The sequence below is a fragment of the Thalassophryne amazonica genome, chromosome 13, assembly GCF_902500255.1.
Source record: "Thalassophryne amazonica chromosome 13, fThaAma1.1, whole genome shotgun sequence".
NCBI lineage: Eukaryota > Metazoa > Chordata > Actinopteri > Batrachoidiformes > Batrachoididae > Thalassophryne > Thalassophryne amazonica.
In genome coordinates, this window is record NC_047115.1 from 92850899 (window position 1) to 92878074 (window position 27176).

The 27176-nt window shown below is 43.0% G+C and overlaps 1 protein-coding gene across 1 annotated transcript in view; it reads right to left on the reverse strand.

The window, feature by feature from the left end:
* The window catches only part of smoc2 (SPARC related modular calcium binding 2), a 132113-nt gene extending 105207 nt beyond the window's left edge, over nucleotides 1-26906 (reverse strand). The window contains exon 1 of the mRNA XM_034185118.1: nucleotides 26720-26906. Coding sequence (XP_034041009.1) covers nucleotides 26720-26794 — 75 coding nt within the window. The 5' untranslated portion in view covers nucleotides 26795-26906. The remainder of the gene's footprint in view (nucleotides 1-26719) is intronic.
* Nucleotides 26907-27176: the final 270 nt, after the last annotated feature.

Genomic DNA, 27176 nt, shown 5'->3' on the forward strand with positions numbered 1-27176 from the left:
AAAGACTTTAAGTGAATAAATCTGATTCGAATTTAATGATGAAATATGAAGCCAATTGTTAAGAAAAATATTAAACAAACATATGAATATGTTTAAAAGGAAGAATACTAATGAGGAGCCACTTTGTATCCATTAACAACAAACCCTTTTTCTGGAACCTTTAACTTAGCTGGTCCGTTTGAAGAGATGGTTCGGATGATTCGTCCGTCCATCTTTGATGTTCATGCTCTGGGCAGCGTGAGCTCACTTGGGTCAAGGGGTTAACTCAGCGGCCTCCCCGGCGATCCCAATGGCTTGTGTCGGCTGGTTATACTGACCGGGTGGCTGTTTGCAGAGTTTAGATATACATGAATAAAAGAATACTGATCTAATTCTTTTTATTTTAAAGAAAAGGTCTTTCTTCAATTAAACCTCAAGATAATAGCTGTTATCAAGACAAAGCTTTATGGCCATGTGTTACCATGGGGAAGGGATATCGTCTTGCAGTCCTGAGAGGGTCTGGCCTTAGTGTGAGGTCATAAAATTTGGGTTCTCCTGCCCTGGAGAAACTCAGATTCTGATATGAAGCCATTATAATGTCATGTAATTCATAATGACAGAAAATTGACTGATAAAAAGGCAAGGGCTCCCCTTTGAAGAACTTTGAGTTACAGTTTTGTTTTGCTGTGAATCCCAGTGTTGGCCCATGGGGGATCTCTCCAAGCTGAAGATCTCCAGATGAATTTCTCAACTGAGAGGGAAAACTCAGGTTTTTGTTGAGACAGCATTAATGTATTTATTTGATTAGGGCGAATCAAGGCCATGGCGCTACAGTCTCAAACCTAAACCTACTTCCAGGCATCTTATATATGCTACTCTGGAACCACCCCTAAACCCAAACAGTCCAACTGTCAACCCCACAGAGGTCCTTAGCCCTCTGGGGTCCGAGGGCATTTTTGAACAGTTCACTCACCTGGCATAAATGTATTATTATTGCTGTTAACAGCTCTCCCTGCATCCCACAATCATGTTTTATGTCTCTTTTTTCAGGACAACCTGTACTTTCAGAATATATATGCTATAGTGATGTTTTATAAGTGTAATAAAGGTTTACAATCAGAAATAAAAAAGGAAAAAGTAAAGCGGAAAAATAATTTTCCACACACATTTATTCAAAACACACAGCAAACTATAATAAACAACTGTTGTGACACTTTATAAAGGTAATTTGAGGTTTTGTGTGAAAGACTACAACAAAAAGGTTCAAACAATAAACACAAATGCAGATTTTGAACAATATATACAAAATGGTATATGTGTTTTGTTTGTCTTCATCTCAAAGCAATTTCGGTCTGCTATTACACAAAGGTCACGTCACAAACTTATACTTCTCTGAAGTTGACTGTGTGTTTGTTCTCTCCTGCTCTGAAAGCAGCTTTCACACTTCGAGGCCCATTCACATTCTGAGGAACGGCCCCTCCCCCTCACTCCATTGATATGGTAAACAGTGCTTTGCGCCGGAGTGAGAAAACTTGCCACAGGCTTATCCAATAACATTCACAGGCAAACTAGTGGAGCAGTCCTGATACTCACACACTATTTGGTGGGCACGTGAGATTGTATGAGACCCCCTCCATCTGCTCACTTTCACTGATCGCTGTGCGTAATGGTGCAGAGCGCACTGGAGCCAGCAGCCAGGGGGCTATTCAAATGGTCCCACGAGTAACACATCACTCCTAAAAACAATCTTTGGTTTATCACGTGAGGTAAATCTGCCCTATGATTGGATTTTGGAAAACCATGTGATGGTGAACCAATTCCGATTGGACACTCACATTGCATATGTCATCACACAGCTTCTATGAGGAGTACAAAGACGGTGGATGGATGGCTCGAAAGGCCACGGAGTTAACTTTTCAGCAAAAAAAAGTAAGTTTCTATCTCATATAATTAAAAAGTTATTTATAATTTAGTAAAACTTGATCTCAGCCGTCGTATATGACAGCGTCGGCCCCAGAGGTTTAGTCTGGGTCTCATTAACATAAGATCACTATCCTCAAAATCAATGTTGATTAGTGATCTAATTATGGATCACTTAAAATATGACTGGATTATGTGAAACCTGGCTTAAACCTACAGCTGTCCTCCCCTTAAATGAGGCCTGCCCACCGACATACACATTTAGTTACATCCCTCGTGATGCGAAGCAAGGAGGGGGTGTTGCTCTTATTTAGAAATCTAGGTTTAGCTTATTAGCTGTTGGGGGTCAAAAAGATAACTCATCTGAGCATCTGATTCTCAGCTCTGCCCACAATGCTACGTATTGCTAAGGCCAGAAGAATAAAAATCAGCCGTATTACTTTGTCACTGTATATAGGCCCCTTGGCCCATACTCTGAATTATTAGATGAATTTGGTGTGTTCATCTCTAACTTGTCAACGAGTACAGGTAACATTGTGATTATTGGTGACTTTAACATTCAAATAAATAAGCCTTCTGATCCCCTCTGCAAATCATTTATGGAAATTGTGGATGCATTAGGATTTCAGCAATGCATTCAGGACTCGACGCACATTAGTGGAAATACCTTGGGTTTGGTTCTCACACATGGTATTGCTGTCACAAATACTGACATCATGTCTCTTACGTCGGTGGTCTCTGATCATTCACTTATTAGATTTACATGATGAGTTTTTAAAATTTGACAAGCAAATTGTGTAGTGAAAGCCAGCTTTTTTCAGCTTCGTCTTCTGTCTAAAGTTAAACCGTTTCTTTCACAGACAGACCTTGAAAAGGCTTTACATGCCTTTATTAGCTCCCGGACTGACTACTGTAATGCACTGTATGCGGGTGTCAACCAGTGCATTCTTCAACGTCTGCAGAGGGTTCAAAACGCTGCAGCCCGCCATCTGACAAACACTCGCTAACACAGTCATATCACTCCGGTTTTGTTCACTCTTCACTGGCTTCCAGTCCATTTTAGGATTGATTTTAAACTTTTGATGTTTGTTTTTAAAGCTATACATGGACTTGCACCTTTGTATCTTTGTGAACTGTTAACTGTATATACACCCACCAGAACTTTGAGGTCTGCTGATCAGAATCAATTGGTGATACCTAGGACCAAAAGCAGGCAGTGAGGTGATCGCTCTTTTGCTGTGGCAGGCTCCTGGACGTCCGTCGTAAGGGCCGGGGGTTCCAATATCTGGTGGACTGGGAGGGGTATGGACCTGAAGAACGCTCCTGGGTGAAGAGGAGCTTCATCCTGGACCCGGTCCTCCTGGCCGATTTCTACAAAAGACACCCGGACAAGCCAGGTCGGGCGCCAGGAGGAGGGGGGGGGTCCTGTTATGTGGGCCGCTGAAGAGGAGGTACTGCTGGCCCACCACCACCAGAGGGTGCCCTGCTTGGAGTGCAGGCTCCAAGCACGAGAGGGCGCCAGACCCAGAAGAAGTGACAGCTGTCACTCATCGCACCAGCTGTCACTCATCATCATCACCATAAAGGCCGGACTGCAACTCCACCTCCTCGCCGAGAAATCGACTACCATTGAAAAGGTAATTTCTCTGCTGACAGACACTTTGTGTGTATAACCTGAACTTCTGTTGCAGCCATTTTCCTGGAGTGTTTCCTTGTCTGAGGGATTGGCGTTTGGTGTGACAGCGACGGCTTCGCCTCACATCCCAACCCAGATAAGTGGTTAAACCAGGAGCTGTACGAGTGTGTGATTGGAGGTGGAGGTGCTCCCTCCTAACTGTGTATGGACTGTGGATTACTGAGTGTGCGGACTCACACTCATACATCTTATCTCTGCTTTCTGCCAGCAGTACCAGGGTCGACAGCCGAAGACAGAGGCCACCTGGGGACTCGGGACTTGGCGGCTCCGGTGTTCTTCAGGCCGTTGGTGGTGGAAGCCGTGTGGGACGCGGCATCTCTCTCGTCGGGGGTCTTCTATCTTCAAGCCTGCCCACACGTCACCTGGTGTTTATTGACTGTGCAAATTTAGTTGTGTATTATCACAACATTAAATTGTTACTTTTTGGCTTAATCATTGTCCGTTAATGTGCGCCCCCTGTTGTGGGTCCGTGCTACGACACCTTCCCAACAATTTTCAGTGGAATCCTGTGCATCCTGTGCGTGGAATCCTGTGCATGAGTATATGTATTTTATATCATTATAACAAGGCAACCATTCTCTTATTAAAAAAGTAAGTCCCTTCGGCTGCTCCCTTGTTTGCACTTGGGGTCGCCACAGCAAATCCAAGGTGGATCTGCATGTTGAATTGGCACGAGTTTTACGCCGAATGCCCTTCCTGACGCAACTCCACATTACATGGAGAAATGTGGCAGGGGTGGGATTTGAACCCGGAACCTTCTGAACTGAAACCAAGCGCATTAACCACTTGGCCAACAAGAACCCATCTGGTTAGAGATGCCTGCAGTATGGTAGTGTCCTATGTATGATCCACAGTTAAATTGCTCACTGTCCTTTTGACATTATTTGTTGCAGTCAATTTTAATTATAACTCAGATATTTTACAAATTCACTGCAGAAAATTTCACCTTAATTTCAAAATTAGTGCTGATGATGGCGCTAACTACTGTGTATACCAAATTTGTTCAAGATTGACAAAGATGGATCAAGAAGTTACTGTGATACTTCAAAACACGCCCTGATTAGCTATTCAGGATGAAACTGGAAAGATCGGCACTCTGTGGAAAAGGGGTAGTTACTTGAAATGCAATATCAAGCATGTGAGAGACAAATAAAGAAAAATGCTTAAAATGGCTGGGAGTCCAGAGGGCCCTGGTCGGACGTCTGGGAGGCTTTGCTCCCCAGAAGCTGAAGGGTTTTAGCCATGCTAATGCTCCCCAGAACCATTTTCTGCACTGAATTTGATAGTGAGGATGGAGGCAGCTGTTGATCCAACTCTTTACAAGCTGGACAAATTCTATCTTCATATGCCACCAACTTCTGTGCCATGTGAGAGGGTCTTCTGCAAAGCTGGAGAGAGAGGAACAGACTCAAGCCTAACACCACTGAAAAGATGTTGTCTGTCAGCCGACAGACACCAGGAGCCACTGGTTTCATTCTGGTCCATTCGGAGGACTGTTGTAATGACGTCTCCACGGGAACATTAATTTACTTGTGGTTCCTGGAGCTGGTTTTGGGTCAAGGAAGGCTGAGCGAGGTCGTCAGGCGGAAAGATATGTGAGGGCAAGTCGAACAGATTCAGTAGGTCTTGGCAAAACACAGCTGAGCTATACTTTCTATTATTATTATTATATTTATATATTTTTTTAGTAGCAGAGACATACAAGGCCTCTCACAGGAAATATCAAGAATACAAATGAAAGAAAGTAGTCCAGAAGGGGCTATATGAACTCTGCACATGCAGACAGTCCGGCAACACACTGCTAAAAACACAGTGTGTCACAGTCAGGGCTTGATTTAATAAGATCCTGGATAACGAGTCCCAAATTATGTGGGCAATCCAAACTTTTGCACGTTGCAGTGAAGACAGTTTTGCAGGTGATTTACTGAGTAAATGTGCGATTGATAATGGGGAGGGTAAAATACAGACAGCAGTATATAAATGAGGATTTTGTGCATGTTAATGAACGTAAGCGCAAACTGAAATTAAATTAGCTGCAAAAGTTAAACTGCTGGAGGCAGGTTCAAGACATCTCTTTACCCAGATCTTACAGACATGGAAGACCTGACCTTTAGTCAGGAGGATACAGGATTTTGTAAAAATTTTGCTCACAATGGGCAAAATGTCACACCCCATTGCAATGCATTTCCATAAAAAAAACCCTCGCATGCACCAGACAGAGCTGTCTGGACGTGCCCAGTCGCAACAGAAAAACAAAATGACACTAGCCGATTCAAGGAAAGTCAGTACCGTATTTCCTTGTTTAAAAGCCTGGGCCTTTATTTTTTCAAATTGTGTTCAGACCCAGTGTCGCAGACCGAACTGTCCCCCCTAAAAATCAGTCCATCCTGCCTCCACTGTGCATGCGTCATTTGGGACTACAGCAACTCTTCTGAGACGGACTCTCTTCCCCCAAAGTCATCAAATGGATTAATCAATCAATCAATCAATCAATTTTTTTATATAGCGCCAAATCACAACAAACAGTTGCCCCAAGGCGCTTTATATTGTAAGGCAAGGCCATACAATAATTATGTAAAACCCCAACGTGACATTATTAATTAATAATTAATGTGATTATTAACCATAGATGGCAAGGTAAAACCTCTTAAATCATTCTAAAGTCAGTTTTAAGCAGAAACAAGGCCGTTTTAAGCAGAAACAAAGCGATAATATGTGACACTTTGAAATGACAGACGCGCAGTGAACACATCAGCTAGCAGCTTGTGTAGCCGTGACGCTCTGATCGCTCTCTCAGTCTTTCATGATGAAATAATGGTGATTTTATGTGGAAACGGTTATTGGACAAAAGCTTCAGATATCTGTCGCTGAGATAGATGATGACTGGAGTGCAGTTTAAAGCAGAAACAAGGTGATAATCAGTGAGTCGCTGCTCATGACACATGCGCAGTGAAGGCAGGGGGAACTGATTTTTAGGGGGGACCATTCAGTCTGCAACACCAGCACCTAAATGAGGCAGACCTTTATTCAAGGCCAGTTATTATTAGCAAAATGCTGCTTGCTGCCTGCACTGTAATATAGTGTTGAGTTTCACACATATCTCTGCGTGTGACGAACCAAAGAAAACCACTAACTCGACCAAATGTAATCCCTTTTAATGCAAATAACGCCAGGGCTTATTTAAGGTGTCTATTTTTTTAGATGAAGTTAAATGAGGCAGGCCCCTATTCAAGGTCGGGTGTTTAATCAAGGACATACTTAAGCCTAATTGGTGCTTGGGATTCACCATAGGTTGTTCAGCTGTAACTAATCCGTTACATGCAGATAACGGATTTTGTCAGTTTTATACATAAAGTGGATTTTGATTATAACAGACAAATTTTACTGTATTTTGCACCTGAATCCATTATATGTGTGTTTTAGTCTATTCATCTAATGTTGCTATGGCAAGGGCCAATTGAGAAGTTTTGAGCCTGACCCAGAAACAGTAGGGCGTGGTTCACCATCTTTTACATTCTGAGAAACCAACACTTCCCAACATTGCACCCAGTGAGTCAAACTTCACACATTCTCAAGAAATGTTCTTAGAATGTAAAAGATGGAAAACCACACCCACTTTTTTCTGGGTCAGACACAGAACTTCGGCACTACCACACCCCCATACCATCACAGATGCTGGCTTTTGAACTTTGCGCTGGTAACAAACTGGATGGTCTTTTTCCTCTTTTGTCTGGAGAACACGATGTCCATGAGTTCCAAAAACAATTTGAAATGTGGACTCATCAGACCACAGCACACTTTTCCATTTGTGTCTGTCCATTTCAAATGAGCTCGGGCCCAGAGAAGGTGGCGGTGTTTCTGGATGTTGTTGATGTATGGCGTTCACTTTGCATGGTAGAGTTTTAACTTGCACTTGTAGATGTAGCGACGAACTGTGTTAAGTGACAATGTTTTTCTGAAGTGTTCCTGAGCCCACACAGTAAGATCCTTTACACAATGATGATGGTTTTTAATGCAGTGCCGCCTGAGGGATCGAAGGTCACGGGCATTCAATGTTGGTTTTTGGCCTTGCTGTTTACATGTAGAAAGTTCTCCAGATTCTCTGAATCTTCTGATTATATTATGGACTGTAGATGATGGAATCCCTAAATTCCTTGCAACTGAACGTTGAGAAACATTGTTCTTAAACTGTTGGACTATTTTTTCATGCAGATGTTCACAAAGTGCTGATCCTCACCCCGTCTTTGCTTGTGAACGGCTGAGCCTTTTGGGGATGCTCCTTTTATACCCAATCATGACACTCACCTGTTTCCAATTAACCTGATCACCTGTGGAATGTTCCTAAAAGGTGTTCTTTAAGCATTTATCAACTTTCCCAGTCTTCTGTTGCCCTGTCCCAACTTTTTTGAAATGTGTTGCAGGCATCCATTTCAAAATGAGCAAATATTTGCACAAAAACAATAAAGTTTATCAGTTTGAACATTAAATATCTTGTCTTTTTGGTGTATTCAATTGAATATAGGTTGAAGAGTATTTGCAAATCATTGTATTCTGTTTTTATTTACATTTAACACAACGTCCCAACTTCATTGCAATTGGGGTTGTATATGTATACACATATATACATACACATGTACACATACACATTTCAATAAATAAAATAAAAATGTTTGGTTGTTTTGATGTAATATGTGTCCTTTATAAATTTCTGGCACTGATGGGTTTCATCTGTGTCAGAACACTTTAGGTCATTCTTAATAGCATTCAGTACCAGCTGCTTGTTGCTCAACAATCAGAGCAGTTTGATTTCTTGCCCAAGACGTCACCTGTTGAACACGTTGTCGGACTGTGAGTCCTCATTACAAGCAGACAGCCATGCTTCTTTGTAGCCTATATATGCTGTTTTTTTAAAGTGTTTGGTTTGATTGATCATTCTGCTAAGTGGACATCACAGCTGGCCTATACACAGGTTCTCTGGGTGCTGTTCAGACTGGAAGCTGAGTCGTTGACTTATTTCCAATTCAGGTTTGGTGGTTGGACACAGTGATGCCGGTAACGTGTTACTAACGCGTTACTCTAATCTGACCACTTCTTTTAGTAACGAGTAATCTAACGCGTTAATCTTTCCAAATCAGTAATCAGATTAAAGTTACTTCTCCATGTCACTGTGCGTTACTATTATTTTTCATTGTGGGTCGACAGCAGCATTAAACTTGGTCTGTGGGCAGGAGGTCGGGGTTCGACTGAACTGCCCACTTTAAGTGAGCTGTGAGCTTTTCATCCACGGTTTTTTGCAGCTGCTCGACTCGTCGTCACCTCTTAAAGCGCGGTGATCAGCACACCTGCACTGAGCTTTACAAAGACATTTTTATACTTTTTCCCTCCTTTATTTAGAATTCTGAGCTGAGCCGCTCTGTATCGTCTCGTTAAAAACAGCTGATCCTCCGCGACGCGTCAACAACTAACACTATTTTCCACTCAAATGCACCTAAACTCTTTCTGAGGACCACATGATGTGAAAATGCAATAAAACTTTCTTACCTATAAATCTGGTCACGTTTTCTGCATAAATAAATGTTATCCATTCTTTGTGCTCAAACGCAAAGCAGGGGCGAATCCAGATGGAATGGGGGCGTGGGGCAAGGATGTGCCCCCCCCTCACAACACCCCTAGATTAAAGGTCCAGTTTTGAAGCCGTTTTTTACTACAACTACTAATATTGCTTAAAATAATAATAATTTCGACAAGTAAAATGTTTAGAGAGAATTTAAATGTTAGAAAAATGTTAGAATTTAATAGTTACATTTATAAACAATGTAGGTTTGAAATTGCAAGTTTTACTGTTACAGTGCTGTCAACAGTTAAATATGAGGTCAAGAAAGACGTCTTTATTTTACTTTTTATAAAACAAGTATTTATTTTCATTGAAGTCAAGAAAGGGTGACTATAAAGTGAGTTTTGGCAAAACAGGTATTGTCATGTTGACGTGGGTTGTTGTCGGCAGCTGGGGAAAGTAACTAAAAAAGTAACTAGTAATCTAACTTAGTTACTTTTACAATTGAGTAATCAGTAAAGTAACTAAGTTACTTTTTCAAGGAGTAATCAGTAATTGGATTACTTTTGCAAAGTAACTGTGGCAACACTGATTGGACAGCAGTGATGCCGGTAACGCGTTACTTACTTACGCGTTACTCTAATCTGACCACTTTTTTTAGTAACGAGTAATCTAACGCGTTAATCTTTCCAAATCAATAATCAGATTAAAGTTACTTCTCCAAGTCACTGTGCGTTACTATTATTTTTGCATTGTGGGTCGATTGCAGCATTAAACTTGGTCCGTGGACAGGAGGTCGGGGTTCGACTTAACTGCCCACTTTAAGTGAGCTGTGAGCTTTTCATCCGCGTTTTTTTGCAGCAGCTACGACTCGTGCTTTTTTTCCCTCCTTTATTTAGAATTCTGAGCTGAGCCGCTCCGTATCGTCTCGTTAAAAACAGCTGATCCTCCGCGACGCGTCAACAACTAACACTATTTTCCACTCAAATGCACCTAAACTCTCTTTCTGAGGACCACATGATGTGAAAACACAATAAAACTTTCTTACCTGTAAATCTGGTCCTGTTTTCTGCATAAATAAATGTTATCCATTCTTTGTGCTCAAACACCAAAGCAGGGGCGAATCCAGGTGGAATGGGGGCGTGGGGCAGGGATGTGCCCCCTCACAACACCCCTAGATTAAAGGTCCAGTTTTGAAGCTGTTTTTTTACTACAACTACTAATACTACTTAAAATAATATTAATTTTGACAAGTAAAATGTTTAGACATAATTTAAATGTTAGAATGAATTTTATAGTTACATTTATAAACAATGTAGGTTAGAAACTGCAAGTTTTACTGTTACAGTGCTGTCAATAGTTAAATATGAGGTCAAGAAAGAGGTCTTTATTTTACTTTTTATAAAACAAATATTTATTTTTATTGAAGTCAAGAAAGGGTGACTATAAAGTGAGTTTTGACAAAACAGGTACCATTGTCATTTTGAGGTGGCAGAGGGTTGTTGTCGGCATCTGGGGAAAGTAACTAAAAAAGTAACTAGTAATCTAACTTAGTTACTTTTCCAATTGAGTAATCAGTAAAGTAACTAAGGAGTAATCAGTAATCAGTAATTGGATTACTTTTTCAAAGTAACTGTGGCAACACTGTTGGACAGTTCCACTGTTCATCACAGCTGGGTGACCAACATTGTCAAACACTTCCCAATTTATTCCGGCATTCGTCAGAGATCTGTCTTATGTCTAATGTTTGCATGGACTGAGTGCTTGGTAGGACTGTGGAGTCAGGTGATTGGGTGCCTTGTCAGCAAGGAAAGGTTCACTGGTCTTGAATTTGCAGATCATACTCTGATCTTTGTGTAATCAGTTGTTGTACCATACTTGAGAAGTTGACTCAGAACTCCAAGTGTCCAAGTTGGTGATTGTCCTGAATCAAGATTAAGATCCAGGATTTCAGGGGCTTCCTTGACTAAGTCAACAGAATTTGGATGCATGATGTAAGTGCAGAATGTATCTGCAAATGATGAAAATGTCAAAGTTGTGCTGCAGTTCCCTTATTGCAGAAGTGACATTTGTGTCTCCAGGAGCTTGGCTTTGGACTTAGAGAGAGTTGTTTGGTGATGCTGGTATCTTTACAAGAGAATCAAAGTCCAAAATATTCGGGTCCTGGTGCAGCCTGTCAAACTGTAGGGTGGTAAAAGCTGGACTCCAACCAGTGACCTAAAATTGGTTGATCTCGTGAGTGAAGAGTCTGGTGTATGAATCTCACCAGGAGCCACAAAGATATGTCACTCGGTTATACAAACCAATTTTAATATGATCTGGGATATAAAAAAAAGTGAACTTACATTTGAAAGACAAAAGTAAGAGCAAAGTTAATAGAAGGCATCAGAGGGCTGATGTATTCCCTGCAGGCTCTGCACATCACATTATACATCGGCATGCAAATATACACTCACCGGCCACTTCATTAGGTACACCTTGCTGGTACTGGGTTGGCCCCCCTTTTGCCTTCAGAACTGCCTTAGTTCTTCATGGCACAGATTCAACAAGGTGTTGGAAACAGTCCAGGAAGATGTTGGTCCATACTGACATGATAACATCACGCAGTCGCCCATTCAACCAGTCTGTCCATTCACGTCTGACCTCTGACATCAACAAGGCATTTTTGTTCACAAAGCTGCTGCTGACTGGATATTCAGACTTTTCTCCATAAACCCTAGAGAGGACTGTGTGAAAAAGTGGCCAGTGAGTGCATATTATGTCTGCAACGGTGTTATTTCATTATGTATGACTTCAAAATATAATTTCTGTGTGACTTCATAATAAAGTTGTTCACACCAATTGGAAATAATTTGCTCATAAATATGTACTTTAGATCATCCATCTAGACTTCTTGGTTGTTGAGATACACACACATACACACACTCACAAACAAACTGGTTTTCAGACCATGTTGTCCTTGACCTTTGACCATACTTCTCCAAAATCTAATCATCTCCAGATATATCCCCATCAAATTTGAAGCAAGTAGACCCAACTGTTTGTGTTATCTTGTCCACAGAAACACACCCACACACGCCAGTGAAATCAAAACCCTGCTTTCACCACTTCACTGGTGCGCAGGTTAAAAACACACGCTGTATGTGGTGAGGCACCACATGAGGCACTTGTGTTGCCAGCCTGGATGTACAAAGACACATGGGAAACAGTTTTTGAGTCATCCACCGCTGCACCTCACAAGCTCCACCGGCGGGCGCAGAAACACAGACTGCGGGCTTCAGTGAGAGCGCCCATATCTGCACGGAGCTCCAAGTTCAACAGCCTGAGGGAAAAACATGCCACTGATACTGAAGCCAAAAGAGCAACCGTGCATTTAGGACACCTGCAGCTTTGTGTGGTCTGTGTGAGGAGCAGGCGGTAGGAGCCCAGAGAGGACGTGACTGACGTTTCCTCTCTTCTTTGTGTGTGCCAGCACCTGCACAGGTATTCACCTGAAGTCACTCCTCAGGATGATTTACTCAGCCATGAAAAGAGAAACAAGGCAGCGGGCTCCTGGCTGAGCACAGCGGATCACCTGTGTCAATGCCGCCATTGTAGGTGCTGTGGCGGTATGAAACGCGGGCCGAACAATGGGCCGGTGGCGGCAACAAGCTGTGACTGCTACAGTGAATGGAAAGATGCCAAATGATGGAGTGTCAGCATAAAGACGATGTCAGAGCAGCTTTGTGTGTGTGCGTGATTCAGTCAGACAGACAAACACAAACTGTGCACCCAAAACCTCAGTGCACCCGTGACACAGAATGTCCTTATTATTTTATGTCTTCTTTTAAAATGAAAATATGTGCGTGTATGAAACACTCATTTTTCATGCCCTCTGCTTCAACTCTCTCCTTCACAGACATTTATCAAACAGTCACAGCACAGAATCAGAAACTCAACATGAAGGGAGGCCAGAGGAAACAGTTATCAAAAGAAGAAAGCAAGACAAAGACAAAGAAGACACGCGAGCGTGAGGAGGGTGTGACGTGCACAGCAAAATATAAAAATAAAAAAATTAACTCTGTCTGACATCTTACAAATGAAGTGGGAAATGAACCTGTCAGCCACCCCTACCCCCCAAAACCCCCCACACCCCAAGGCTGCAGGGTCGCAGCACACCTGGATGTGGGCTGGTCTGGGTTGGGGGGTGGCCCCCTCTGTCAACCATGCAGATAAATCAACTGAGGAGGAATCAAAGAGGAGAAACTCGTTCAGACATATCAGAACAGGAGCCGCGAGCGAGAGAGGACGAGTCTATCGATTGACTGAAACCTTTCAAACATAAACATTTTATGAGCTCCCTTTTGTTCTTCTTCTTCTTCTTCTTCTTCTTCTTCTTCTTCTTCTTCTTCTTCCCTGGCTTTGAAAACAAAGTCACAAAAATAACAAAATTCATAATTCCTGACAGCTGGAATCTGAGCGTTCGCTTGAGTCCAGAGTCTCACCAAGCTGATTTTACCAGTAACATATGACATAATGACACTGTTCACAGTAATACAGGGATGTTCTGTTCATATCAGAAGTTGAAGCAAAACTCACTCAAAATAATCTTTATTCACATTCAGTGAGAAATATTGAAGCAATTTTCAAGATTTCAAGTTTGCGCATATTTTCTGGAGAATGGTAGCAGTACGTCCTTATTAAACCCCTACTTCAACAAAAATACAAGGACCGCTGTGCATTGATCAGTGCTGGGTGTGGCCATCCCAGTCCACTCTCACACTTTTCTTGTGATACCCTCACAAAAAGTGCCACATTTTCATGAGAGAGTGGCTATACACCCAACCGTTGGGTCAATAAAGTAAATACGCGAGCATATACGCCCAACCACAACCGACCAATGAGCGCGCTTGTAAGATCACTTCCGGTTTCAACGCAGGAGGGATAAAAGGCGGATATTTTCTTGCCGGCGTGTCAAACTATCACCATTTTACAGCCAACAAGCAGCATTTTGTTCACAAACTGTTTCGGCGTTGTTAACAGGTTTGCGTTCAAAATGCTTATGAAGTTTTGTCTGTTTTCATCCATTGCAGTGTTTTCATAATTAAAAACGGCGCCATTAAATGTGTCAAACATATGCCACAATAGAGCCTTAAAAAGTGGTGTAAAAAAGGTAGTTTAGATGCACAAAACATGTCAAATACACGATCACGGATGGGCGAATAAGATAAGACATTATATTTATCTGCCCAACGGTTGGGCATATAGCCTTTGCCTTTTCATGATGCGGTCAAGTTTAGTTAACTATTTTTAACCCTTCCCCTTCTCCTACCCCTACTCCTAACCCTAACACAACACCCACAGCCTCCCTGTTGTGTGGGCTGCCAGAAGAGGATGTACTGCTGGCCCACCACCAAAGGGCGCCCTGCCTGAAGTGCGGGCTTCAGGCACGAGAGGGCGCTGCCGCCACGGACACAGCCGGGAGTGACAGCTGTCACTCATTAATTCCTGACAGCTGTCACACATTCTTCATCATCGCACTCCATAAAGACCAGACGTCATCTCCACCTCATCGCCGAGATATCAAACTTCATTGGAGGTAATATCCTCAGCCGTTTGTGTCTTTTGCAATATATCTGTATATTGTGAGTGTTTGCAGGAGTACCGGTTCCTTTTTCTGTGGAGGCTGAGTGAGTGCAGGACGGCACTCTTTTCCCCTGAGGAATCACTGCGGTACTCTGCAACATATTGAGTGAGAGGTGGAGGTGGCATTCCCACCGTTGTTGTTACTGGGTGTACACACACCCACACTTGACTGTCTTTGTTCTTCGCCAGCAGTACCAGATCCAACAGTCGGGGACGGTGATCACCTGGGAATTCGGGACTTGGCGGCTCCAGTATTCACCAGGTTCTGTGGCGGCGGAAATCATGTGGTTCCGGCTCTTCTCAGGACAGACGTCTTCTATCCTCGAGCCTGCCCACACGTCACCTTTGTAATTTGACTGTAATTATATTCTGTGCACGTTTCACAACATTAAATTGTTACCTTTTGGCTCATCTATTGACCGTTCATTTGCTCCCCCTGTTGTGGGTCCGTGTCACTACACTTTCACAACACTCCCCCCAGCATCAACACAAACTTTGTGATACCATCACAAAATAATTTTGTGATACTGTCACAAAAATGTAACATTTTTATGACAGTATCACAAACTAAGAGATTATTTCACTTTTTGTGATGGCGTGAGATCGGGTTGGTCCATCATCCCGAGCAACAACCATAGCCTCTCATACAATCTCATACTGTTTATGAGTCTTCTGATAAACCTTCCTGGGGAAGGTTTTGTCACTCATGTTGCAGCGCCACCTAGAATTCTTGCCCACTGGTTGGGAGCTGAGGACGTTCATGGACTTGTCTCTTCAACTGATCCCACGCGTGTTCAGTAGGATTCAGGTCTGGGGAATGTGCAGGTCACTCCGAATGAGGAACTCCAGCTCTCTGGAGGCGGGCAGTGACGAAGGCGCATGGTGAGGTCTGCCATTGGCATCCATGAACTGGAAATGCAGTTGTGCAGCACTGGCATTCCAGTGATGAAGAGCATACTGGTGAAGGTACCAGTCATCTTGGGGCGTTGTTACATGGTGGCGCCTTCTTTCCTGCCTTTCTTTGACCCTCCCAGGTTGCCCAAAGCATGTGAAGAGCTGAGAGATGACACTTTGATTCACTCCAAGTTCTACAGTGACCTAGGTGGCGCTGTGCCACAGTAAGTCATCTTCTGTTTGGCGTTTGTTCACAGTTGTGGAGAACGTCTCAGCAACAGACTGTTTCTATCACAGATATGGTTTCATTGTCCCTTTTATAGGACATTTCTCATCCCTGAGAAACACTTGAGTACTCCTTTGCAAACCACATCAAGCATCATTCAAAAGCAAAAGTGATGGACATTTATGGTTGACTGATTCTGAGAGAACCATAACCGAAATATACCCAACAGTAAGATCTGAGGAATGTCTCATTCATGTAGAAAAAACGCACCACTGTCTCGATATCCCCATACATTACTGTGAGCCATGAACATGTTACGAAAATCTTATGCACCCCACCCTCTTCTTCTTCATCATTATCACCATCATCAACATCATCATCATCATCAGCGACTATATCTCATTTCTGGGGCCACATCCTTTGAAGGCTGCGTTCTACAAAGATCTGGCCTTCCTGAGACAACAGACTGCTGAACCAACTGTTCATTAGCTTAGCCTGGCCCTACCTACTGTCACCTAGCAACCTTCACAGCTGCAGATGACAAGTGAACATTGTAGGTCACCCAATAGTTTAGCAATAATTTTTCAATACTTATGTATACTCTACTTATAAACATTACGTATTTATAATTGTACATATGAAACCCAAAATTGTCCTTTTTTAAAAAAAAAAATACTGACCAATTTGTCTTGGAAATCTAAACTGTGCAATGACTTATGGGATTGTTTGGGCCAGATGTTTGGATGCATGTGTTGTATTCTTCATTTTCAGAGGAAAGAAGGCTGCATTTGTGTATGTTGCATTCTGAGTTCTCTGAAAAGAAACAGTGTAGTCAAACCACTGTGACATATCCAGTCTGCGAAAGCAGCCTTAGAAGCATGCAGCCTGAGTTAAGACAGCCAGTGAGTCAATACAAAATCTTATTTGAAATGTCCAAACATCCCTAATCCAATAAAAATCAAATGTGTTTTATTTTTACGAAGAAACTAATCAGCTGTGAAGTTAGAAACCTCATTCTAAAATATCTAAAGAACCCTAGCTTGCTTTCTTAGAAGTTAAAATTGTCAGTTCTTATAACACACTAAAGTGATGGTAAAAACTTGATTAAATACAAACCCTAATGCACTATAAATGACAGGAAACACCTGAAAGAGATTACATATTTTTAAAGGTGAAAACAGAACCACAATAAATACTGTATATTTGGAATCCATGAATATGCACATTTAATGTGTTGAACTGTTTTGACTCGTCAACATCACAATAGTTAAGGTACCCTGACACTTGCATGACTTTGATCCACGCACTTGGACACACATCATTGTGACAATCCCACCCGCTGTGTTCCCATCTGGATGCCGCGCTTTGTTCCACTGGCTGCCACGCGCTGTGCGCTGGATGCTGCATATATAAAACAATTATTTTGTAGCGGATTAAACATTTTCTGTCTGAGTTGGCTGTTGAAAACACCTCTAATTGCTTCTGAAATCACAGAGGACTGCTCTAGCTGCTACTTTCCTTGCGTGCACACGCTTAATGAGGTGGAGAAAACATTTGGAGCCATCTAAAAAAGTAATTCTTTGTAATGTTTATATTGTAATAGCTTGGTAAAGTTGTTGCATGTTCATTCTGTCTTGTGTGCAGCTGTAAAAGTATGTTTATGATAGATTTAATCTCTCATTATAATCGTTCAGACATGCTGAACTCTGATGCGGTGTGCTGATGCAATCACTCACACTCACACGCTGTGTTTCTGACTTGTTTGCATAATGTTCAGGTGAAGTTCACATAATTAATGGAGATTTTGAACATTCCTAAATTTTCTTTGCGCACTTGCACAAAGCTGCACACAGTTTAAAATGGTTTGCAACGGGTTTGAGACAAGTTTACTCTCATGCACGGCAGAGTGCGTGCAAGTGCATGGATCAAAGTCATGCAAGTGTCAGGGGGCCTTTAGACTCAGTATAATAAATGAAAATATCTGTACTTCATTTCTGACTCAAAACTATAAGATATTGCTGTAACAGTTACGTCTCACGAGTCTACAGTTTGGTCCATATTACTGTTTCAGCTCAAAGTGCAGACCGCACACTTTGATTTGCAGGTAAATATGTACACACAGGATAAACAGTGTAGGAATTGCAGTATCTTTTGTGTGTTCTCCCACACATTGTGTGTGTGTGTGTGTGTGTGTGTGTGTGTGTGTGTGTGTGTGTGTGTGTGTGTGTGTGTGTGTGTGTGTGTGTGTGTGTGTGTGTGTGTGTGTGTGTGTGTGTGTGTGTGTGTGTGTGTGTGTGTTGTCATTTCGCTGCTCCTGTTTTGGGTCGGGGTCACCACAGCAGATTCAGCCAGATCTGCATTGGCATTTAGCACAAGTTTTACACCGGATGCCCTTCCTGACGCAACTCCAGTTTTACCTGGAGAAACACACACAGCCTCTGGTGTTCCAAAGAGGTCTCCCACCCAAGTACTAACCAGATGCCACACTGCTTAGCTTCTGAGATCTGAAGGGATCAGGCTTATACAGACTGGCTCCTAAGGGACCATTGGACATTTTGGTACTGAACTGTCACAGCCAGGTGAGCGTTATTGCCTCATTATTCCATAAAAGTCAGAAGGCCTTGAGTTGATGTTGTGTTACACATTCCTTAGAGAGAGCAATCAAGAACTCTCTCCTCCCAAAGCTGGCTGATGTCTGATGGATGCCAGTGAACGACTGATGACACTCCAGCTCCAACTTACAAGTGAATGCCATGTCACCACCATCTTCCGCCCGACCACCCAATACCGATCATGAAGAAAAGGAAACCTTCTACACCAAGCTGTAAAACATTCTATCTGCGATCCCAGCATCTGACAACATGATGGCCCTCAGTGACTTTGAAGGCCGAGTTGGAAAGGACCGCCAGTAGGCAAGTGCAACGTCAACAGCACCCTGCCTCTCACGAAGTACGCCAAACACAATCTCATCATCACCAGCACCTTCTTCAGGCAAAAGCAAAATTTCAGTCTCCTGGCAACACCCCTGCTGAAAGAAATGGCATCTCGACAACATCATTCTGCGAAAGCACAACCAGAAAGATGTCCTGTGCACCAAGGCAATGACTGGAGTAGAGGTGACTGTTGAACAGATCTGCTCCAAGAGGAGGCCTGGACACTGCAAAACTGTAAAAAGGTTTAACATCACCAAGCTTCAAGACCCAGAATCAAAACCAGAGTTTCAACAGTGCCTGCTGATAGACCTCCACATGAAGTCCACCTGCCACGATTACCAGCAAGTCATGTGAGTGGAGCAGAGCGGGAGTGAGAGTGGAAGGATTTAGGCTGGAACATAAAGCAGCATATTTGAGAAAAACTGGGGCCTCATCTTATCTCTTGCTCCATCTCTCTCCCTTTGCACATACCAGAGTGGTACCAGTGTTGCCGACTGAACTGTCCCCTCTAAAAATTGGTCCGTCCTGCTTTCACTGTGCCTTCAGTGTGCAAGCATCTGAGACTGACTCTGAGTCTGACTCTCTACACCCAAAGCAATCAAAGGGATTAATGTAATCATTAACCATCAGATGACAAAGTAAAACCTCTTAAATCTTTCTAATGTCAGTTTTAAGCAGAAACGAGGCGACAATCTGTGAATCACTACTGACGCTCCAAAATGACATATGCGCAGCAGCACGTCAGACTCAGACGCGTTGATTGGTGTCCCGTCTTTTATTATAATATATTATAATGCTGAATTTATGTGGAAATTGTTGTTGGACAAAAGCTTCAGATATCTCCTGAGACAGATGATGACTGGAGTGCAGTTTTAAGCAGAAACGAGGTAAAGGCAGGCCGGACCGATTTTTAGGGGGGACAGTTCGGTCGGCGACACCGGACCCGCTCACACATGAGTCTGAAGCATAAGTGACCCAGAATGCATAGAATCAGAATCAGATTTAATTGGTCAAGTATGAATGCACATACAAGGAATATGTCTCCCGACTCTCCTTGCTCATACCGCACAATGAACATACGTAGACACCAACAGAAAACAAAACAGACACGATTAGATACAAGACAACATAAGAAACCACAAATAACAATAAACACTATAGGAATAAAAAAAGCCTAAATATACATAATTTTACAAATATTTTTTACATTTTGTTTGTTCAACATACTGACGGCTTGAGGAAAGAAACTGTTTCTTAGCCTTGTGGTTTTTGGCGTACAGTGATCTGTAGCGCCGATCAGAGGGGAGAGACGGGAATGGGTGACTCCTGTGTGAGAGGAGTTGCTGCTGGTGCCACTTGCCCACTTCCTCACTCTGAAGGAGTATAGGTCCTGGATGGAGGGCAGGTTGGCACCAGTGATCCTCTAAACAGTCCTGATTGTCCTCTGCAGTCTGTTCCTGTCCACTTTGGTCGCTGAACCAAACCAGACAATGATGGACTGGCAGAGGACAGACTGTATTATAGCCAGCTCCTGTGGCAGGTTGAATTTCCTGAGCTGCCTCTGCTGGGTCTTCTTTACCACTCTGCCTATGTTGGCCATCCATTTCAGGTCCTGGGAGATGGTGGTGCCCAGAAGCCTGAATGCCTGCACCCTACGCACAATGCTGTTGTGAATGGTGAAGTGGGGGGGGCAGAGGTACAAGACTCCACTTGAAGTCCACTGTTATCGCCACAGTTTTTAGAGCATTGAGCTCCAGACTGTTCAGCCGAGGACCAGCCGTTCCACCTCCCTCCTGTATGCAGACTCCTCACTATCTCTATCGATAACGAGACAATGACTGTTGTGTCATCTACAAACTTGAGGAGTTTGACAGATGGATCACTCGAGGTGCAGTCGTTTGTGCAAAGGGAGAATAGCTATGCGGACAGCACACATCCTTGGGGGGCACCGGTGATGAGGGACTGGGAGCTGGATGTTATTTTCCCCAGGCTCACCTGCTGCCTCCTATCTGTCAAACTTATTAAGCTAATTTTGATGAGTCAGAGCTGCACGCTTATATTTTGCATTTGGCTGCTCAGTTATTTTGATGCCAGACTACAGTACAATACACTATATAATTAAAATATATTACAGAGTTTTTACTTTTATGGAGCGAGCGGTGAGGGATTTCATTGGAGTGGGGTGAAAACTGGCCAAAGCAGAGCGCAATAATGAATAGAGCGGCCTGCAGTGGCTGGGAGCTGGGAAATGGGGGGAGCACCCAGCTCCATGGGCAATAAGTGGAAATTCTTGTTCTGCTTCTCACATGCTCTGCCTGCCATCTTAAGTGTTGAATAGTTTAAAAGAAATTAAATACCAATTATCTTTCATTTTAAGCCCATCCAGCACATTTTACATGTTGTTTAGATCTTCAGAACCAGCAGTGCTAAACTTTAAACCGAAGTGTGGTATATCTCTGCACCCTGCACCCCACGTCATTTGTTTCTGAGTTTACTAGAATATTTGCATCACCGTGTCTGACTGACAGCCTCCTGTCGGTTCGCTTTCTGTCCCCACACAACCAGCTTGGTCATCACTTCCCAGCAGTCACCTCTTCTCACCCTCCACTCGATTTCACAGTTTGGCTCCTCACATAATGTCCAGCAAGCGTGACAGGGTGCTCAAAAGCCTGTTTCCGCTAAGACCACAGTGGCGTAAAGCCAGTAACCGCTCCGATAGTGTCTGTGTGCGGTCGGCTGCCAGTCTCACCACAACCCGTGTTGGCCACCCCGGAGCACACTACACCAGCCTATCAGTAGCAGCCCCTGCTAGCCAGCAGACTGACATCTCCAACCAAGCCATTCACCAGCTCAGCGTCTTTCTGGATGGCTGCTGTGAACCACACAGCAGAATTTATAAAGATCCACAGCATGAAAAACACAATCAACTCTGAGCACCAGCAGACATCTGTGTGTGTATTTCAGAGCCTCAGTTCTCTGTGAGAGGGAGAACCCTCAGAGACAGATGGTGTGTTGAGGACCTCGTCCTCCCCTGCGCGAGATGTCTGCTGGCTGTCTGGCCTCTGGTGATGGATGTGTGAGGCTGACACAGAGCCCGGACACTCCCCTGATGTCTCATTCCAGCCCCTGTGAGGCAGCACCAACATCACACACAGCAAGACGGCACAGAGTGACGGATGACCACCTCTGCTATGAGCTTCACCCTGATTTATCATAAAAGGAGGCTCAAGACAGAAGATGCATTGTGACTCAAATCCACTTATTGCACAAATCTGTTTCATGTTTTCTCAGCTCTCTGCGCCTGTCTTCCCCTTGTGCTGCATCTGTTTGCATTAAATAGTACAATAAGAAGTTGGAAAAAGAGCAAGAGACAGATGAGATAGAGTGGGACAGTGGATAGGCTCTTTTTTTTTTCAGGACCAACCAGCATGCAAATCCTATTAGCTCCCCCTGACTCTGGGGTTTTGTGAGATTGAATGGAATATGGAGGAAGTGAGACTCCAACAGAGAGCACATTGAGGACTGGAAAGGGCCTTTGGAGCTGGGAGGCCCCTGCTTCCATCTCCCTGAGAGGCCCCACACACCCAGGCTCCGTGGGGTCAACGGAGGCCACAGCCAACGTGTTAAATGGCTTTAGCATAACTTTCCTGCATGGATGCTGAGATGCAAAGGGGATCATTAGTTTCCAGCATGGTGGAAAGGGAAGAAAGTGACAGCCAACTCAATCACAAGGAAAAGTGTTTAATTGCTGTGAAAAATTTTTCTTTCCAAAAAGAGAGGTGGTGTAAAAGGTTACTGATACGCATGTGACAAAAAAAAAAAAAAGCTTTTGTGCAGGTGCAGTTATAATAGAAGCTGTACTGTGTGCCCTCGTCTCCTCACAGATTATTTCATATTTCCATAAACCATGGAAAAACTCAGTCTCATGAATAACCTGGGCAAACATCCCATTAATTCAACAGCCTGTTCAACCTCAAGTATGCTCAAAATGTCATATGGAGACAGTTTCTTGAAACCAACTACAACCTTTCCTTTGCCACTAAAGCAATCAGCCATTAATCGCTCGGACAGACAAGCCCAGTGCTCCATGTGCTGATATATCTGCCAATCATTGCCATAAAAATGGCAATGATTCATTTTGTTATCAAACCCTTATGGCAAAGAATATAGTGATGGCTTGAAGCAACAACCAACCAACATATGTCATTCTGCCTTCACTTGGATTGGCAGTTGTTATGTTGCATCGCTCAGCATTTGCATAAAATAGACTTCTCTCCTATGTTGACCCTGCCTCTCTGGCAGTATAGCAACCACTTGTTTCTGTCTCTTGTCACTGTAAAACACCAACTCTGATTTAAAATGAATGGCAGTTGGTCACTCTGCCTCTGTCTGCTGAAGCAATTGTGACCAAGGGGTGATAGGGACCCAAGCCAAGCTTGTTGGATCAACTGTGTAATGGCACCATTTCCAAAGGACAAAGTGTTTCTCTGCACTGTTTATTAAGTAAAAGAAAAGTTTTCAGATCAACAAAAATAACACAGATATCTATATGTTTGTGAAAAGTCCATATCAGCTGATACTGGCCAACTTATATGTTGGTCAGGCTCTACTAACAAAATGCAAGCAAGAGTTTAAGGAAAAGTTACCACAAAACATGCAATATACAGAGAATTCAGTCCTATAGAGACAGTGGCACATGGAGCATAACGAGCGTTAATATTCACAGCGCTGCACTTTTTCCACATTGTGTTATGTTACAGTCTTATTCCAAAATGGATGAAATTCATTTTCTTCCTCAAAAAATAAAAAACTAAGAAACTGCACAAATCGCACCCTTTGCCATGAAGCTCAACATTGAGCTCAGGTGCCTCCTGTTTCCACTCATCATTCTTGAGATGTTTGCTTAGCTTAATTGGAGTCCACCTGGAGTAAATTCAGTTGATTGGACAAGATTTGGCAAGACACACACCTGTCTACATATAAGTCCAACAGTTGACAGTCAGAGCACAAACCAAGCATGAAGTCAATGGAATTGTCTGCAGACGTCTGAGACGGGATTGTCTTGAGGCACAAATCTGGGGAAGAGTACAGAAACATTTCTGCTGCTTTGAAGGTCCCAATGAGCACAGTGAGCACAACATCTGTAAATGGGGGAAGTTCAGATCCACCAGGACTCTTCCTGGAGCTGGCTGCCCATCTAAACTCAGCATTCGGGGGGGAAGGGCTTTAGTCAGGGAGGTGACCAAGAACCCGATGGTCACTCTGTCAGAGCTCCAGCATTCCTCTGTTGAGAGAGAAGAACCTTCCAGAAGGACAGCCATCTCTGCAGCTATCCACCAATCAGGCCTGTATGGTAGAGTGGCCAGACGGAAGCCACTCCTTAGAAAATGCACATGGCAGCCCACCTGGAGTTTGACAAAAGACACCAGAAGGACTCTCAGACCAGGAGAAACAAAATTCTCTGGTCTGATGAGAGGAAAATTGAACTCTTTGGTGTGAATGCCAGGCTAATAAATTTGCAAAAATTTCAAAAAACATTTTTCATGTTGTCGTTATGGGGTGTTATGAGTAGAATTTTGAGGGGAAAAAAATGAATTTATTCCATTTTGGAAAAGTTTGCAACATATGAAAACGTGGAAAAAAATGAAACACTGTGAATCTCTGCTCCCCTCCACAGCATGTCTTTTTCCTGGTTCTCTCCCTCAGCCCCAACCAGTCCCAGCAGAAGACTGCCCCTCCCTGAGCCTGGTTCTGCTGGAGGTTTCTTCCTGTTAAAAGGGAGTTTTTCCTTCCCACTGTCGCCAAGTGCTTGCTCATAGGGGGTCATTTTGACCGTTGGGGTTTTTCTGTAATTATTGTATGGCTTTGCCTTACAATATAAAGCGCCTTGGGGCAACTGTTTGTTGTGATTTGGTGCTATATAAATAAAATTGATTTGATTTGATTTGAATACTTGGTGCATGCACTGCACCCCAAATATGAATACATCACACACCCCACCTCAATAAAAAATGCACAAAATACTATGCACTGAGAATTCAGCAGCGAGTGCACTCAGTGCAACACTTCATCATGCATTCCACAACTTCACTGTGCTGTCAGGGAGAAAAGATGTGCGACCTCTCACCTGTAGGTTAACAACTCACTGCCATTTGTTTCCACTTGGATCAATGAGGCACCATCACCTGGCCTGTAAATAACACTGCTGGCGGGGGCGGCTGTCACATCAACCTCTAAATCAAAGAAGTCGTCTCTGGCCGTGAACATTCTACACTCTATTATTCCACCTTCAGCACTCTACTTGCACTTGAACACAGACACAGTTTTGCCTCAATCTGCCTTCAAAAGATGCACTTTCTCCAGTGCTGCTGAGCCAGAGGCACAGCAGCTGCTCTGCAGCACAGAGACCTGATTATGAAAAAGTCTCATCGAGACCAAGAAAATCAGAGGAGGAATTATTCAAGATGTGGATTTAATTCAAACAGACATTTTGGAAAGACACCTGAAATGAGATAAACATTGTGACTTCCTCCTCCACCTTCACCTCCACCAAAGATGTTGTGTTTTCACTGATCTATGTTGGTTAATTTTATGTCATTACTAGCAATATTATGCAAAAGGTTTCCAGCCAATGTAAAAAAAACAAAACAAAGAAAAACCTGCAAAATAATTAGTATTAAAGGAAAAAACCCTATGCAATTTGGCTGTTGATCGGGATTCTGATGTGGATTCAAGATAATTTCTGTATATATATATATATATATATATATATATATATATATATATATTACAATCTTTTCTTTTCTTCTTCTTGTCTCCCCAAACCTGTCAGCTGATCTCAGCAAAAACAGATGAAACTGTCTTGTCAAGAGAGAAAGAGACAGAAAAATGCCTTAAATGTTGGTGGTGATCAGGATCTGTATACATTCAAGCTTCTTTTTTTTTTTTAACTAGATTTCAACTCAATTTCTGGCAAGATTTTGGCTGATCTCTACACAACTTTATAATGTGATTAGCCTTGTCTTAAAAAACCCTTTAAATGATGATTGCAGTTAGATATGGATGTAGATTTAAAAAAATGTTTTCCAAATTTCAAATGTTTCTGATAAGAGTTTGACAGGATCTGAATAAAATTTAGGACATGATCAGGTGTGTCAAGGGAAACAATGCCTTAAATGTTGTTGTTGTTGTTGTTGATCGATATATTGATTCTGAGTTATTAATCTCTTACATTATTTTATGAACTTACATGGGACATCTTCCCACCCCGACCCCCCCCCCCCCCCCCACTCCCCCAAAACATACTAATTTAACAAAAAGTAAATTCACTGGTCTTGTTTAAAAATGACATCATGCCTTGACAGACAACCAATGACTGAAAGTTTTTACAGATTTGGATCTGTTTGTCAAACCCACATTGCAACGGGGTGTTTATGGACTACAATGGAAATAAGTGCCTTCACGTTATTGCGTTATCCGTGTAAATTTAATGCATATACATTGGCATGTGCATTAAATTGTACTAAATAAATTCAGTTCAGTTCAATTCAGTTAATCAATCTACTGTTTTTTAAGCGAGAAGTACAAACACGGAGTGATGTTGGGAATCCCAAAGTAAGTGTTCAGCCTTGCTGAAGGTGTGTGTGCACTGCGAGTGCCATTCTGGTTTTCTGTATGATGTTTCTAGAAAAGATTATTTTAAAGAAATGGGAGAAATGGGAAAATGCAGATAATGAACATCACGACGGAACCAAACACATCAGAGCGCGTTCGTCTCTGCGTCTGCAGCAAACATTACGCATGAAAAGCGCACAGAAAAATGCGTGACTTTGAAAAGCTTTCTTTCTTTTTTAAACATGAAGCATTGTGGGAGTTTTGTTGATCGTCCCTACCGTGAGAGCGGAGAACTTCTGAGCGCGTCCCGCGAACAGCAGGCAGAGGAAGACGAGCAGAGGACACACGCGCATCCTGACACAGGTTGGAAATAATCTCTCAATTACGCACGGTCCAAACTTCACACTGCGCCGCCTGAACGTCACCTCAGCGCACACCAGACTGCGGAATAACTATATTAGGACAAAAAAAGTCCAAAGTCGTCCTGTGATGGGGAGAGGACTCTGTGGCGGGGCGAGGGAGCTGCTTTATTTCACTTCGCTGTGTAAACACGCTCCTTATTTCTCGCAGATAAACCCCTCCGTGTCTCTGACCTTTCCCCTCCCTCGGTGTCTCTTCTCCGTTTCTTCGACTGCTTTCCTCCTCACCCCTCCCTCCACTTGGATTTTGTGGGTTAGATCCCTTATCGGATGCAGACAGTTCCTTGCCGGTAGGTGCGCGTTTTGAAAGTCTGCT